This window comes from Vombatus ursinus, unplaced genomic scaffold (genome assembly GCF_900497805.2).
Source record: "Vombatus ursinus unplaced genomic scaffold, bare-nosed wombat genome assembly UNPS02004573.1, whole genome shotgun sequence".
Lineage (NCBI taxonomy): Eukaryota > Metazoa > Chordata > Mammalia > Diprotodontia > Vombatidae > Vombatus > Vombatus ursinus.
The window spans coordinates 3463346-3480187 of NW_020944351.1; the positions used below are offsets into that span (position 1 = coordinate 3463346).

Here is a 16842-nt window from a genome sequence, read left to right on the forward strand (position 1 = left end):
TCTTGGGTAGTATTATTCATAAATGTATAAATGTCTACACATTTACAAAGTACTTTAGGGGCAGTGTGACATAGTGCCCTGGTATCAAACTCAAAGAGAAAGGGATCCCTGCAGACCTCATATTGACTTAGAAACCCACAAATTAACATTATCTATGTTGTGTTATATTTCTACTTATTTTGTTAAACATTTCCCATTTTAATCTGACTCAGGCTGCATTCAGAAGTTTTATAGGCTTCTTTTGAGTTTGACACATCTGGTGTAGTAGATCAGGGGTTGGGCTTAGAGTCAGGAACACCTGGAATCAGATCCCACCTCTGTCACTTACTAGATGTGTGATATTGGTTAAGTCACTTTACTTCTGTGGTCTTTGTCTTTGGGACATGGGAATATCCCATTTGGGTTGGGAAGTGACTTACCCAAGTAAGTAGGGAAGTTATTACATATCTAGGTCTTTCTGACTCTAATTCCAGAGATCTTTCCGCTGAACTACAAATGACAGCGCAAGCTTATAGCAATGTTACTTATATCCCCAAAGATCCGTGTTTGCTTTGTATTTTATGGTTCCTGTTATTTTTCTTATCACATATTAGGAACTCAAAGCAGGCTTCTCAGACTCTGTTTTATAACCCTCTAATAATAGGAAACATTTCTAGAATCAAAATAAGCTAGCAGGACAAATGGAGCCTCTCTCTTATTTAGGCCAAAATTGCTACAGGCCTTAGCCCCCAAACTCTTCTCCATCTTGGAAAAAATAGATTGGTTGATAGTGGTTAATACTTCATAGAGCCCTAGAATGTCAGAGCCATTTGGCAAGCATTCTGCAAGATGGAAGTCACCAGGCAGAAAATAGATGCTCCTCTCTTTTGAAATTGAACCATCAGATCTGCCTGGCTTATCTCTGCTTCTGTCTCGAGGTAGAATTGTCCCCTCAGAGTTGAGAAGTGAGCCATTGGAGCTGGTAACAGCTTCAACCTGGAGCCTCAAAGCAAAAATCTCAGAAAGGGTCCCCTTCCCCTTTATTAAGAGCAAAATAAACATGTGTTGAGCACAGAGGGTCCTCTCCCCTTCAGGGCTTTGAGCCAAATGTTAGCAGCCTGTTTCTGTCCTAAAAAGAATGAAGAAAAGTTTTTCGAAAGTGAAGTCACAGAAACATTATCATCCTAGCCCCAAATCCCATTTCACATTTTGAAAACTATCTGTACATTATACAAAAATGGCAGCATCTCTTCTTCCTTTAACTAACAAAGCACTTAGAATGGACTAGCTGAATAGGAATTGTGGCAGACAGGTTTAACAGCTAGAAAAAAATCAAGAACCATTTCCTGCCCAAGAATCTATGAATTATTTTGACTGTGTGTGTATATGTGTGTATAGGTATGTATATACGTGCACATGCACGCGGGAATGCTTGCTGTCAAAGCAAAGAATTTCAAGTTGTCAGTATCGCTGAATACTTTTTTTTTTTGCATGTGCTTGAATTGAATGCTGCAAAGACAATAGCTGCTTTTTTTTTTTTAGTTAAAGTCAATTCTAACACGAGAGCTCACTAATGAAATATCCCTTTTTGTTCATCTTTCCACGCTTCACTGCATGGTGTAAAGGGTCAGTACTGTGCATGGCACCCACTGCAAGTGTTGGTAGGTTTTTCTTTCTACACCAATTATAAACTTTTCCTGATATGAATAGAAATTGCCTGTTTTAGTGTTGCCTGGGAGAGCTGGGTGGCTGAGTGGTGTGGCTGGGTCTCCTCTGTCTATTCGAGGCCTGAAGTGGTTCCTGTACCCTTCCATTTCTGTGCAATTTGATGGAATGAAAATCAAGCCCTAAATGATTGATAGCATGCCACTTTTGCCCAAAGATTAAATACCCAAGAAATAGCCAGCGGGAGGAGTATGCATGCATGCCTACATTTAGCTTGTTGTAAAGACAATAGTAAGCCATGTTATTGTCACCATTGTAGCAATGATTTGAAAACATGAAATAATAATAATAACCTACAAATGAAATAGCTGAGGTTGGGCAGCTAAACTGAACACACCAACAGATACAACCACATGATTTCAGCATTCAGTCTTCAGGAATGAAAATGATAATGAAGGTAGCAATGCTGTAGAATGCTATATTCAGTGTAGCTCCCTCTCACGGACACCACCCACCCCACCCCCACTGGATCTAGCTCTTTCTTAAGAATCCCTGACTGTTACTCTGATCTTAGGCTGGATCTACGTGCCATATACAGCAGTTGGGCTCAACAGTGAGTTCAGAAGTGTTTTGTTAGGCTAGAAATAGACAAGTCCCCCTCATAATAAAACCACAGCCACAAAAAGCAGCTACCCTGGACCCAGTGGCCATGAAATCATGGGTATTTTCCTGCCCCCTTGATCTTTCCTCCCTCCCCCAACTCTCTCAGCCCTAAGGAGAATTCTTAGAAGCTGGGCAGTATACTTTCCGTCCCTCATGAAAAGCAGGAGTAAAATAAGCCTGTGGATAGGCTAGCCCAGCTGTTAGGACAAAGTAGTTTTCCTATTGGCTTCCAACAGCCTACCTGACAGCCCATGAAGGGATAATGGACCAAGTCATAGCTACAAAGCCAGAAGGAGAGCCATAGGCAAACAAACCCAGAATAGCAATAACAACTGCCACCATGGCAGGGTTTGAGCCCTCTGGCTACTGTGTTTGGTGGGGGAGGGAGTGCTGCTTTTCTTCCACGCATTCCTAATTCCTGTTGCTACTAGGTAAAATGTTCTGTGCACCTGATTAGAAGCCCAGAGTTCCAAATATTTGGAAAGTGTGTCTGTACCTTTTACATTTTTTGGTTGTTTGTTGTTCCATCTAGAAAGTTCCCCCACACTTTATACTTTAAGTGCTCTGCATTGGAATGCAATCTGCATGTTTCAGTGGGGTTGCTGCCTACCTAACTGCTGCATTCTCAAGGTGAAATCCTCAAATGGGGATGTTTTTAGGGTCCCTTAGTAGAAGAGAGAGCTCCAGAATTTCCAGGAATGACTATTAGAGACACGAATTTGGCATTTGTGAAATAGCCTGGTTTGATACCCCCACCCCCACACTGTTCATTTCCACAGTTGAATCACACATCTTGCTGAGTTTCCTAGCTGGAACCCAGATAAATCATCAGATACACATTCTTGCCAGTCACAGGTAACCCCCGGGTCATTTCCACAAATGAGTTAAACCCTGGGAAAAAAAAAAAAAAAAAAGGAAGACCTTTCTATAGCCAGGAGAGACAACACATTGAAAGGGATGTTGTTGCAGCTGGTAGCCATGTTAGCTGGTGGGGTCGTAGCTGTAATATGTACCATGAGGACAATGTTTTGTCAGATATTTGCTATGAAAGTCCACTGTGTATATGAATCATAATTTGGGCCAAATTTTCCAAGGAGGCTATAGTGGGTGCACCTGTAAAAACATACACACAAATCCCTGCCCTCTACTTACCGACCCCATACCCACCAACCCAACTGCTCTCTTGTATCTGCAAACTAGGTAAGTACCCACACACCTAACTGGCCCTCTGCACATGCAGAGCAGGATACTGTACCTATCCCTGCCCATTTCTGCCCACAGCCTACAGAACTACCTCCCTACTTGCCAGGCAGCAGCCAAACTAAGAAGCCCTTGAAGCATGTGACTTGATTAGCCCTCTGCCCAAATGCTGGGTAGTCAGTGATGGCAAATCCTCATTTTTACAGGTGAAACCCCTGTACCCACTTTTGAAAATTTGGCTCTTCCCAGTGTATTACATCTTTGTTTTGCTTATAAATGTACTAAGTGTTGAGAATGTTTTAGTTTTCCTTAATGATAATTGTAATGGGCTTTTCCCCTTTTTTCTCTTTTTAATTTTTTTTCCCCTTCAATGCTGTCTTGCTTTGCACTGTGAATTGCATGGCGCGCCCTGGTGTATCCTTCATGACGATGTCACATGGCTTGTTGCTGTGATACCTGCCACGCCCCCAATCCACCACATGTTGTCATGGTTACATAAATGCTCCACCTTCCTGTATGTCGCTTCCATGGTTCCCTCCTGAAAGTGCCCATGATGCACGGTGCTACGCCCACCACTGTGTCCGCAGCAACAACACCTGCCACCAGCGTCCCCTTCGCTGCAACAGCTACAGCCAATCAGGTTTGGCCCTTTCAATAGATTCCTTTGACATGTTCAGAGCTAGATGCCTACAGTGTATTAGTTGGGCCGAGTATATTCTTTGGGGATTGGTGAGAGGGTATTGATGTCCCACTTTCCGAGGGTTTCTAGAGATTGCATTCAGTGTGCATTCAGAGTACCCTGAGTGCTTTGCTGCTGCTGCGGAGATGAATCCGCGCACGTCCGTGAGGTAGCAACTCTTTCTGAGATGCTGCTCACAACATTGGACCATGAGGGTTGCCACCACACCAGTCCTGAAATGTATATCCCATAACTTTCAGGAATACAAAACTGCTTCCCGTTATGACCTCGAGCACAGCTTCTCCTCTATAGGCCAGGGTAGGGTGATACCCTGCATTTTGAGTTAGTGTGTTGGAAGTTTCACTGAGTGGCACCTCACCATGACCTTTTTGAACCCCCAGAAAGATGATTTTGTCATGAGGAGTCCTCAGTGATGGCCAAGCACATTCCCTCCGAAGTGCATATTAGAAATGCCTTAGTTGTCTGCTGGGGTCTCCTTTGTTTTGGGTAGTCCCATAGATAATCGTCACCTGCCAATTGCAAGCCTTGGATGGGCTGTGGCCCAAGAGAGGAACATGTGATGAGTACGGCTGCTCGTGGCTCCCTACCGTGGCTGCCATGATTCCAGACCGAAAGTTAGCTGGCATGGCTGTTGGGATTGCATCTTAATTATAATGTTCAGAGCATTCATTGGGGACAAAACCATGTTCTAATCAGGGCTTTGTCCAGATGAACCAATACAGGAAATGTTTAATTTTGCCCCCAAATTGTGCTTTGAGTGGATTTGATTTATTTGTTGACCATGCCCAAGCAGTGAAGACAGTAACCAGAATGATCCCAAGGAACGATTTTAATTTGCATTCTTTTTCACCACTCTAGATATCCCAGTTATCAGTAGATGAACTGAGTAGCAGCATGTTTGTTTCACAGATGTAAACATAACGAATAGAAACAGTAAGTTTCTTTACGTATTCCTATAATCAATAACAATTTTTCGAGGTGACATATTGTATCTAGGTAATTGCATTTGCTAAATTCTTTGCTAACCCTTCATGAATAGATACTTGTTTACAACTTCCAGCATGCTTTCAGTAATCTCAAATTTCCCAGCTGAAATAAATGGTGAAGAGAAAATATGCAATTAATTTGTTGAGTAATGCCAGCCAGGGGCTGCATGTTTCCCAGTGAGCTGGCAAGTCTGGAAATGTATTTTGAATGAAAGAGATTTTTTAGCTCTTCTCTTCTCCAGCAGGACCATTTTGATTAGGGAAAAGCTAACAAGTTTTTTTTAACTTGAACTCGAATCCTGAAAAATCATTTTTTTATTGCTGCATTGTGTGAAGTAGAACAGAGTCGGTTTTGTGACCGGATTCTGAATGACCAAGATGATTAGCTTAGAAGTTGCAAATAATGTGCTTCTTCTCCCACCGCACCGTAGGAGCTGCTGCTTTCAGAGGCTGTTTGCTTTGTGTTGCTTTCAATGTGACTCCATCAAAAATACTTCCCAGTCCCACTAGCCGTGAATGATGCAGTTTTATCATTAATCATTTTCTTCTTAAGTCATATTTCTCCTTCACCCTCAGTACCATCCTGTCACGGAGAGAGCACTGAGTTTGGAGTCAGAGGATCTGGATTAGAATCGAGGCTCTGTCACCTCTTATCCATGTGACCTTAGACAAAGCATTTCCCCTCTGACCTTTTGGCCTCCTCATCTGTAAAAGTTAGGGATTTGGACAAGAGCCCTTCTATCTCTAAAATCCTGTGATCTCATGGCCCTTCTTGCAAATCCAGAATGCAGAAAAAAGCCTAGAACAAGTGCTATCTGCAGCCACTGGCTATCAAAGATTTCCCAAATGTCGTAAGTTCATAGATCAAGAACAGGAAGGAACTTCATTTGACAGATGAGAAACTTATGCCCAGAGAGTCGATCATTCAAGAACACTTATTAATCACTCGTTCTGTGCCAGGCATCATGCTAAGCACTGGGGATATGCAGAAAGGCAAAAATAGTCTCTGCCCTCAAGGAGCTCACACTTTAATGGGGGGGATAATATGCAAACAACTGTCACCTTTTCCAAAAAGAGAAGTTGAGCCATATTGACTTGCCCAGGGTCACCCAGTCAGTGAGTGTCTGAAGCAGGATCGAACCCAGGTCTTCCTGACTCTTAAGTCCAGCTCTCTCTCTCCACTATGTCATGCTGCCTCACATCTGCTTACAGGTGTTCATGTGGATTGCATGCTTCAAACATACAACCATAGACAATAGTAAAGCTGGAAGGCACCTTAGAGATCATCCAGTCCAACTCCATCACTTGTAAGATGAGCCCAGAGAGGGCAAGGGCCTCTCACGAGGTCCCACAGTAAGTTAGTGGCAGAGCTGGGCCCAGAGCCACGCTCTCATTCCTCCCCAACCAATTTCCTTTCCACTCCTGCCCAGTGCCTCTTCTTGAATTTTTAATGAAATATGCACTAGAATAGCTAGTTCTTTTGTCATGGTTCCATGGGGCCATCTCAAGATGCTTCAACAGAATGTTGTTTGTTCTCAGTATATACCAAGAGATGAGAATTTCTTCAAAAGGAAAAAAATTGTCATTCATATTATATAATTTGCCAAGGTTTTACACTTACATCCCAATGCCAATATATCCTGCTTCATTACTCCAGAACAGTGAGATAAAAAAAAAATTTTTAAATCAGTGTTTGGATGTTTCTAAAAAATCCAGAAATACAGTATTATATAGACAAAACATCTGGATGCTAGAAGTCAGGGGCTGGTCATCTGAATGGCTTTCATTGTGTAGACACAGCCTTTAAAGAGCTGAGGACCATGCTGCTAACTTTGTCATAGATTCCAAAGATTCACAGAACTGGAAGGAGACCTTCAAATAAATGGCAAAACAGGAAGTTTTTTTTTTTCTTATTGGGCCCTGTCCTTGGTGCTGAGAATCCAAAGCTGAAACCCACCACATGCCTTGCCCTCAAGGAGCTTGAAATCTGAGAGCCTTAGCGCGCACTTAGTCCAAGCTCATTATTGTACAGATGAGAAAAGTAAAACCCAAAGAGGGGAAGGATCTTGCCTAGGAACACCTGGCTCATAACTCACGACTAATTAGTTGCAGAGGCAAGGCTAGGACACCTGTCTCCTGACTTCCCAGTTGGTTAACCCTTTGATCTCTCATTCTCTTTTTTCTTCCAGTGAAAATTCTGAACAACAAAATTCTGGAGTATCAGAACCTCTCCTTGGGACACTGCACATGGTCTTTCTGTACATTTTCCCATTTCTCTTCTCTTACCATCTCTACAGTAAGCCTGTTGCAGCATACATGTTAACCAAAAACAAAACAAAAACATCATAAAAAATTTTTAACCCCCCCCAAAAGTAAAATACCAGATTTATGGGAATGTAAAAAAAAAAAAATCAAAAAAGCGCGCTCTGTAGAAAAGATTAACAAACAGTGCTCTTGTATAAGATACAAACATAGACAAACTAGAATCAACTTTTGTAACATGTTTCTTTAACACACGTAATCTTTTTTTTTCCCAAGTACCATCATGATACGTGCGAATGCACATTGAACTGTTGTATATTATCAATGGATAAATGTTCGTCTTTTTAAAGTGTTATCTTGAGGTTTTGTTTACATCATAGTCTAATTGAGTTGTTTTAAGGTATATCAAATATACGCAATATCATTTCCCATTAATGTTACGTCTTAAGTTTCCACATAATGTAGTTCTTGGTGTGGTTCATTTTTTACACTAAAAATGTTATGGTGGGAAACAGGGATGATGGGCTTGAAAACCACGACATGAGAATGTTGCTTTATCTTTAATCTATGGGCTGGTTCTGTAGGCTTACAGGGCAGCCTTCTTGAAAGGTTCCTCTTTTGAGGACATCCTGATTGTGCATGCAGTCCCTTACCAGTTACACACGCAGACGTGGCATGTCAGTATATGCTTGTTTCCCCTTTACGTGAAGCTGTGCCCTGTGGACAGGCAGAAACCCCTCAGCTGGCTCCTCAAAAGTTCAAACAAAAATGAAATTAGACTTTGCCTCCATGACCAATTTCTCAGCATCACAAATGAAAGTCATACAAAGGGACCATTACCATTTCTTGGTGGATCTCGGATCCCAGCCCCCCCCCCCCCCCCCCCCGTGGGAATCTCCAAATCTGAGCCATTTCAACATCTTCAGCCAAGAAATTGGTCCCTGGAGGTTTAAAGGTACATTAATTAGTGAAACTTAGGGGCAACCTAGAGGAAAGAGCATGTTCGTATATTGGTGGGGATACGTACCCAGCCCCAGAAGCTTTTTCCTAACTAAGGAGTAGTCTGGAAAAGCCAGTGTAGGTGAAAGTGAAAGCTGGTTCCAAATATAATCTTTTCTCCTTAAATGGACACAGCTCCAGAGTTAATGGTCGTAAAGTAGCCACAGTGAGGGAGGATAGCCACGGCGGGGAGGGGAGGGAAATTATATTAAAGAAGCTGATTTGAGGAACCCTTTCTGTGGAGCCCAAGAAGAATCACAGGCCATTTCTGTGAGCTTCTGCCCACAGGAAGCTTCTGTCTCAATCCATTTCACCTGTGAAGCAACAGCAGCTGAGATGTCGTGAGCACCTGTGATTTTCAGTGACCATATTTTTAACTTCTGGGTCTCCCAGGCCCTCACCAAGCCTTTTTTGTTTGTTTGTTTGTTTATGTGTTTGTTTGTTTGTTTGGTGGAAACTTGGAATCTATAGACTCTTAGACATTTTGCTGCCCCTTTTGATCAGACCCCACCGAGCTGAGATGAATTCAGTTGTCCTTGCTCATAGAATTTACAACCAAGGAAAAGGTTTACTTGATTACAGGAATAGAATCAATTGGAAACATTTGGCATTTTCCCATCAATTTACAGATAATGATTTTCTAATCACTTGTCAGTTTGTCTTTTCGTCAGGGAGGATTAAAAAACAGGCATCATTTCTGGCATATACAATTGGGGCAATATATATTTTGTGACTTGCTGACCCATAGGGAACAGCAGGAGACTGAGAAAGGGAGAGCTGAGGGGTGGGGGGAATATTTGAATCCTACAAAAATGTGAGAGATGGAAAGGGCTTAGAAAACATCTAGCTGAACGCCCTTCCTCCCTCCCTTTTGCTGATGAAGAAACTGAGGCTTCAAGTGGGGACAGTGATTTGTCCCAGTTAGTAGTGGAGCTGGGCCTAGACCCTGGCTTTTTTTCATGCCTCAGAGAAACAACACTCTTCCGGAGATGTGATCCTCCCCACCAAATGCTCCCAAGGGAGCATTTCTATTGCCGGTGGGTGAGGATCTCAAAGCAGAGGATTAGGCCTGTAATGAGCAAAAAGTCTTATAGGTCCTAATCTCTAGCCCAAGAAGTAGGCTGAAAACCAGACTGCCAGTTCATTTCTCATTTGATTTTTTTCACTGGCGTCGGCCGGCCTAACATCCCGGAACAGTATTGCCTGAGATTAGTGATCTAACAGGCATCTTTTAACCACTGAATTTCTGTTTCCCGTGGTCTTAACATTGTTAGTGGAAAAAAAAGTGATGTGTATTTCCTGTAAGTGATTCTTTGTGTATCAAAATGGGTTTTGCACAACCTGCGTGCCAGTGCCTCAATCAAAAGTAAACCTGATCACATTCAGCCAGAAAAGGATGTGCTGCAAATGACCATGGCTTTCTTCGCTAAAGGAGGTTGGAATTCTGTCTGTGCTCAATGGAGTTTTGTATATCTCGTCCCTTTGACGTTAAGCCTCCAATTTTCTTTAAGTTCAACAGCTGGCATTGATGTGCATAGAATGTAAACCTAGATCGCAGCTGTTTTCATGTTACATTTAAAGCACTGAAGAAAAAGAACTAGAAAAGGATTTTAGCAAAGACGTTCAGTAAGGGATGTCCAGTGTAGGGTGATCTTAGTGCGCGCCATGACAGGTTCCCCCCCCCCCAAATAGCCAGCAAATCCCATGCTAATTTGTGAGTGAGTGCAAGGGAAGAAGGCTTGAAGTATTCACCAAATTCCAAACAAACCTTGGCAAAAAGCTAAACGTAACATAACCTGCCATTGAAACTCGCTTGTGCAATGATTTTTTTTTTTTACTGGAATTTTCTTTGTTCGAAAAGAAAAGCAAAACAAGTCGTCTGACTCTAAATTTCCTAAGCAAATGCAAAGCCTATTACAAAGTCACCAAGCTAATCAGTGACTCTAAGCAAGTATAAGATTTAGATTTCATCCTTTATTTGACAAGAGTTGTATGTAAAATTCAAAGCATTATAATTTTAGTGATGTTTTATAAGCTTCCCGTTTTTCATGCACCTATATTTTTATTTATCCAAAGTTAGTTTTAGTCCACTTTTCTCAGCCTTATGCAAAAATATGCAAGAACAGTGAAACTTAGGTAAAATGGGTCATGCAGAGGGAAAAAGAAAGCTGAGACTGAGTGTTTGCAAGGTTGTTAGTAATTTCAGTTCAGAAAACTGCTACACAACCGGAACAGTGACAAAATATTTTAAGAAGAGGGACTGAAGGAAAATGGATGCTGAAAACAATGATGATTCTTAGGTTCCAATACAGTATTTCCTTTTGCAATTGGCACATGATTCTGCAATCAGCGGTGACACTTAATTTCTCATTTCTTGACAAGGTTTTCAACACTGTCACTGATGATTGTGCGGTAAATCATTCCGTTCCCCCACTCCATCCATTTCAGAACATGCTCAAGCACTTGGATCTCACCATAAGTGTCATCTTGCTCTGTACAGGCTGTGGCTTCTCAATGGCCACAGCCTGGGCTTATCAGCTCACCACTTGGTGGGGGGCTGGGGGAGAGCCAGGCTTCTTCCTGAAGTGCCCTTCCCCCTTCCTCCTCCTGCCATCAGCAGAAGCAGAATAAAATAAATCTTTATGATTTGAAGCCATTCTCAGCTCCACAGCCAATTAACATAATGCTCTTTTAATTGGGCACTGTTTCACATTATGTTTTATCAAATAAAAAGAGAGGGTCCCACGTGCCCCCTGGGAGCACAGCCTTGACTGGGCTCTTCCCCACCAAGAGCTCAGTTGGGACAGCTTGGATCGGGTCAGAGGCAGTCACAGAGTCCGAATTCATTCCTCTAAAGTGTAGACTTTGATACATTATCATACACAGAATGATTAAGAAGCTAGAGTCCTCATTTTCCCCCTTTATCTCTTGTACATTTTACATGCATTGAAAACAGATTTAAAAAAAACAAAAACAAAAAGATGAAATTGATGAAGAAAATCTCAAAGCCCATTCTCATCGAATGGACTTTTGTCTGACAGTGACCTGATTTTACCACGTGCCTGTTAAAGGCCTTAGAATATACTGTATGTTAAAGACTGTAATAACTTTCTAAAAAAATATAGTCAGTAACCTAATCCAAATGTAAATATAGGTACAAAATGTTGTTTCTAGGCACCAGCTTCTTAGTTCATAGTACATAATCATGCAATTAATTTTATTTTATTTTCTTCTAGCTTTTAATGTATTCCTTATTTTTGCTTCTTGAGCTCTTTAGCCAATGGATGAATTTACTTTTGAAGGAGAATTAGAGCAAGGTTAAGATGTTACTCCACAAACTCACCTCGTTTCGTTCTGTTCTAACCCGTGAACCCCTATGGCTCATACAGTTCATAAAGAGTCTGTCCAGTTTACAAGTTCAGAACCAAATTAGCTTTGTACACAACTCCTGCAATGATGGATTCATTCTTAACTAGTTCTCTTAAGTTCTTGACAACAAAACTACAACATGGCTACCTTCGTAGACATTACTTGTAAGGTTTTTCACATGTAAATTTCAAATGAAGTAGAACAGTATGAGTTCATCCAAGGTGCCCTTCCATACTGTCAGAGAAAGATGAGATTGAGTATTTGAAAAATCCCAAAGTCCCATGTGAAAGCTGAACGGGTGACTCCATTGTCACCTTTTCGGTCCAGAAGTTTACAACATATGGCTTTAGAGTCAGGTTTTATAGCTTGTAGAGATTGTTGTGTGGAAAGGGTTATTCCATGGTATTTTCACTCTCCAGACACAGCCCACCCTGCTGCCTTTTATTTACAGCACCGCCTCGGCCCCGCCGCCGGTCTCTGCTTCATTTCATGTCTCTCTCTTCTCTCCTCCGTGTGTCACATCACAACAGTCTGATTTCATTTCTGTAGCTCTGCCTGCCAATGTTTTGTTGTCTCAGATTCTTCCGTACTTACTTTCATGAGTATATTAGACGCAAAAATCAGGGCTTAACGAATTAAACATATGAATATGTTAATGTTAATTTATATTTGCAAAGCTGTACATACAAAAAAAAATATTATGGAATGACCCTTTAACAGTGTTGAAGCTACCAATATGCTGCAGTTAAACTGATTCAGTTAGTGTGCGAATGAATGTGTCAGACACACCTTTTTTGCACTTATGTACATAGTCCACGAAAGAAATCCTTGGAGCTTATTTTGAATATAAAAAAATCTGTAATAACACAGAAAAAGTTTGTAAAAGAGATAGCTATTACTGAGGCTTTGAAAAGAAGGACATTTTTGCTACAACCCTTAATCAGAAAGCATGCCATTTTTGCTTTGCTTCTCGACTGCACTCTCATTTGCCATAGCGTACCACACAGCAGATTACTCACAGGTCAACTTCAACTTGTAGCACTGAAGATGGAGAACAGTTCTTAGTCCGTTAGCAAAATCATTAGCACAGATTTGAATTGCATTCATGTGTCAACCCTATTTTGAATCGTGGACTATGTAGATACTGATAGGTTTCTGAATCGTGCTTTTTTTTCCTTTCCCTTGGATGCCGCCATTACTGTGGAGAACACTATACATTAGGACACACACAGCCCTCATTCAGATCAGCCCCAATCCCCAGGCTTCTGTCATAGATGGTCATCAATTCAATACATGTCTTCAATTCATGGTTGAATTAAAGCATTTCTTCAGCACCCACTCCATGTCAGGCACTGTACTCAGTGCCAGAGATACAAAGACAAAGTGGAACCACCCCAGCCCTCAAGGAACTTACATTCCACTTGGGTAGGAGGACAACTTGTACGCATATGAATCAATACAAATTTGATACAAAATAAATAGAAAGTGACAGAGGGGAACTGACAACTGAGGGTGTCAGGAAAAAGCTTTGTGTAGGAAGCCTTGTATGTTGCCCAATTGGAAATGAAATCATTTCGAGACAACCCCTCATCCCCGACTTTAGTCTCTGACTTTAGTCTTCTGGCCACACAAAACGGAATTGGGAAATACAGAGAAGAGAATTGAAGGACTCTTCAAAAGGCTCTTTGGCCAGATTTGGCTAGGGGGATGGCTTTGCCTTGACCCCATTTCTCCAGCCACAACTTCCCTTCAGCTCTTAGGGAGCCCTGCTTGCATGATCCCTATTTGGCAGGGACCAACTCTGAGCAGGCTTCATTAGACCACGCCGGCCATCCTATGTTAGACCTAACTGGACAGCAGAGGAACGGTCATGGGCCTAGGTGGCAGGTTAGCTGGGCTGAGATGTTAAAAAAGACCAAATTAGATTCCCCTAAGCCTCTTCTGGCTCTTACATCAACTGTAGGAAGCCCCTCTACCTAGTAAGCTGAGCTGAGGATGGCATTTAGGGATGGGAGGTTAATATTCAGTATCTCGACTGTTGGCCTCAATTTTCCTTCATCTTCAAGGGACATAGCTCCTGCCCTGGGCTTGGGGAGGTCATCTGGAGGTGCACATCTGAAGCTGGTGTGTCTTACAATTGCTTTTGACAGTGTTAGTATGCATCCCTGCTAGTATCAGATCACCACAAAGCCTGAAAAAGAAGCCACAGCCTATAAACAGCCCATCCCAGGAACGATTATCAAAACAAAACAAAAAAAAAAACCAGTTCCAATTGGCTAGAAATGTTGCATCCTTCATTATTAATTTTTTTTTTTACTGTTATACCTCTCCACCATAATCATTTGAATCAGCCACATGAAAAATCAAGGAAGTTAAGGCCCAAACATTTTAAGTTAACTAGTTAAGCTAAGTAAGTTAAGACATTTTAAGTTAACTCAAACTTCATCTGCTTCCCTGGATTATCATTACTTTCCAAACATTTAATCTCCAGAAATGTTTTTTTCCCAAAAATGCTGGTAAAGAACCTTTCCATCATTCCAACTAGAAGGAACAGCTCATACTAACAGGATTGAACATAGTCATAAAAAAAAAGTCATAGGCCATAGAGCACCACTGGGGCTATTAACACAATGACTGTAATTCTAAAGGGAAATCAGGATAGATAATTAACATGACCAGCTTGATGACAGAGGCCCCCAAAGTGATCTCTAGTTAAGTCCTCAAGAGGTTTAGACTGAATGCCTCCATAAATTCTTCCAGCCCCACCATTTAACCTTACCTGTCGAGATTTTGAACCTTGTCTTCACTCACACTGCCTATACCTTTTGATCAGATCCCATAGTTTGGGGGGGGGGGGACAGTGGACATTTTTCAGTAGATTACATGAATGGCTCATTTTTGTGACTGCATGAATGGCTTCAGGGTGGTTCAGATCCCTTAAATCATGAAGAATAGTTGTTTTGTGACTTTTGTTCACTTTGAGCCATGCTGACTCTCAATCCAATCTAAGTTAACTCCAGTCTGGTTCAATCCATTCAATCTATATTCTCCAATATAATCTAGTTCATGATATCTCCAGTTAAATCCAGTCCGAGCTAACTTCAGTTCAACCCAAGTCATCCTAATTCCAATTCAATTCAATCCATGCTCATATCAATCCAACCCATTTCATGCTAAATCTAATTAATCCAATCTGTGCTCACTCCTCCAGTTCAACAAACATCAACCTGATTCCATTTAAAAATACCACTTTCCTGTGACTCCACAATTCCTTCTCTCTCTCCAGACAAAAAGACACCCTTCAGTCCTGAGAACTACATGTAATTGCATCTCCACCGACTGCATCTGGTTTTTTTTTTCCCTAAAATACTGTCCTCCACCCTCATCTTACCTTAAAAGCTTCAGATTTTACTAGTTGGTTTCATTTCAACCTCTGGGGAAATCTTCTGAAATTGGCCTGGGTTTTAGGTTGCTAGAGGATATTCTTACTCTCATTGGCTCACAGAGATGAAAAACCTTTCTTTTTTTTTTTCTTCAAACTCTAGAATTCAATCAAAAATGTGTCCTCTCTGCTCTCTGGTTTGAGTCCATGCAGTGCTGTCATCGTGGTTCATAGTGGGTTAGTGTGTGCTAAAGAGCCCAGGACTCTTGCTTTATACTTTCATTCCTTCTCTTATATTGGCAATTTTAGAAATACCTATTTGTACTTGTTAATGAGTCATGGCTCTAAAATCATTCTTTTCATTCAAGAAACACTGCTAAAAATACTTGCTTGTGATCTGCTATGTCATGTACTATTTCATCAGAAATACAGATCTCCATGCCTCTGTAACAAGATAGAAAGTAACACACCAAATTTAAGAAAAAAATAAAAAGGAAAGCCAACTTTTGGTAATGTTTTTCTCTCTCTGAATATACAACAGAAGGAATTGCCTGACAGAATTACAAGGTCCCAGTTCTTTATTAGTGTACACGGATGTTTGATAGTGTTAGAAGCCAAAAGATTTTGTTATCATGACTCTTGTGTCCTGGCAGATGAGGGGATGATAAGACCATCATTCTAATTGGATTGTAGGATTTCCCTGGTTCAGATTTGATTCTCTTTTGTGGTGGTTGTGGTTTTTTGGGGATTGGGGGTTTGCTTGTGGTTTGGGTTTGGGTTTTTTCTCTCTTTTTTTTTAAATTGTGGTTGATTGTTTGCTTGTTATCAAAATCATGAAACGTGAACCACCTGTTTGCCGTCACCTGATAATGATTGCTGCTTCTCGAATTGACGTCGTCACCTAATTGTGCCGAAGCAGTTGCTGAAATCACAAGAAGACAATGTGTGCTCCAAAACTGACTGGCTTTAAATGCTAACTGAAGAGCTTGTTATCTATAGTAGCTATACTGTGTAAAGTACGCGCTTATTTGCTATAGACACTTCTGGTTAAACATAAGGTAAAAGGAACATTAGGCAGGAAAAAAAAAACACAAGTAAGAATTGATTAGTTTTAGGTAAAGATGCTGTTAGCCCTTTGGAACTGTAATGGATCACAGCAGTGGTCAGCAGATGAATGAGGTGTTAACTGTTCCAATAATGTTCCCTCAACTGCTATCAACAGAATGGATGCTTGGACTTCTTTTCTTTTCTGCAAAATTATATCGCTATAGTGCTTGTCTGTGCATATGTGCATAACAAAACCCATTTTAATATGTTACTTCTATATCGTGGTTTATTTTTCGACCTTTTAATAAAGTGTACAAAATTCCAGGTTTGGTTTGGTTGTGGTCTTTTTTTTCTGGTTTTAAACAATCCCCCAACTCTACAGATCAAGGGATGCTTCCTCCATAAACCTTTTCCCATTCCTTTTCATTAAGCCTAATCTTTAAAAATGAAGATGTAAAAGTCAGTGGACTCAATGAAATTTGCTCCATGCCATACCTTACACAACACAGAGACAAATATACTTTGATTTAGCTAGCCCTCCAGTATTTCAAATTATGTTGAGAATGTATCCTTTTGATTTGGCTACATTT

The 16842-nt window shown here is 41.1% G+C and overlaps 1 protein-coding gene across 1 annotated transcript in view; it reads left to right on the forward strand.

Moving 5' to 3' along the window:
* Nucleotides 1–16576, forward strand: part of MBNL3 (muscleblind like splicing regulator 3) — a 47251-nt gene extending 30675 nt beyond the window's left edge. The window contains exons 6-9 of the mRNA XM_027837942.1: nucleotides 1605–1640; nucleotides 4053–4147; nucleotides 5066–5140; nucleotides 7383–16576. Of these exons, the coding sequence (XP_027693743.1) occupies nucleotides 1605–1640; nucleotides 4053–4147; nucleotides 5066–5122 (188 nt within the window). The 3' untranslated portion in view covers nucleotides 5123–5140; nucleotides 7383–16576. The remainder of the gene's footprint in view (nucleotides 1–1604; nucleotides 1641–4052; nucleotides 4148–5065; nucleotides 5141–7382) is intronic.
* The last annotated feature ends 266 nt before the right edge of the window (nucleotides 16577–16842 follow it).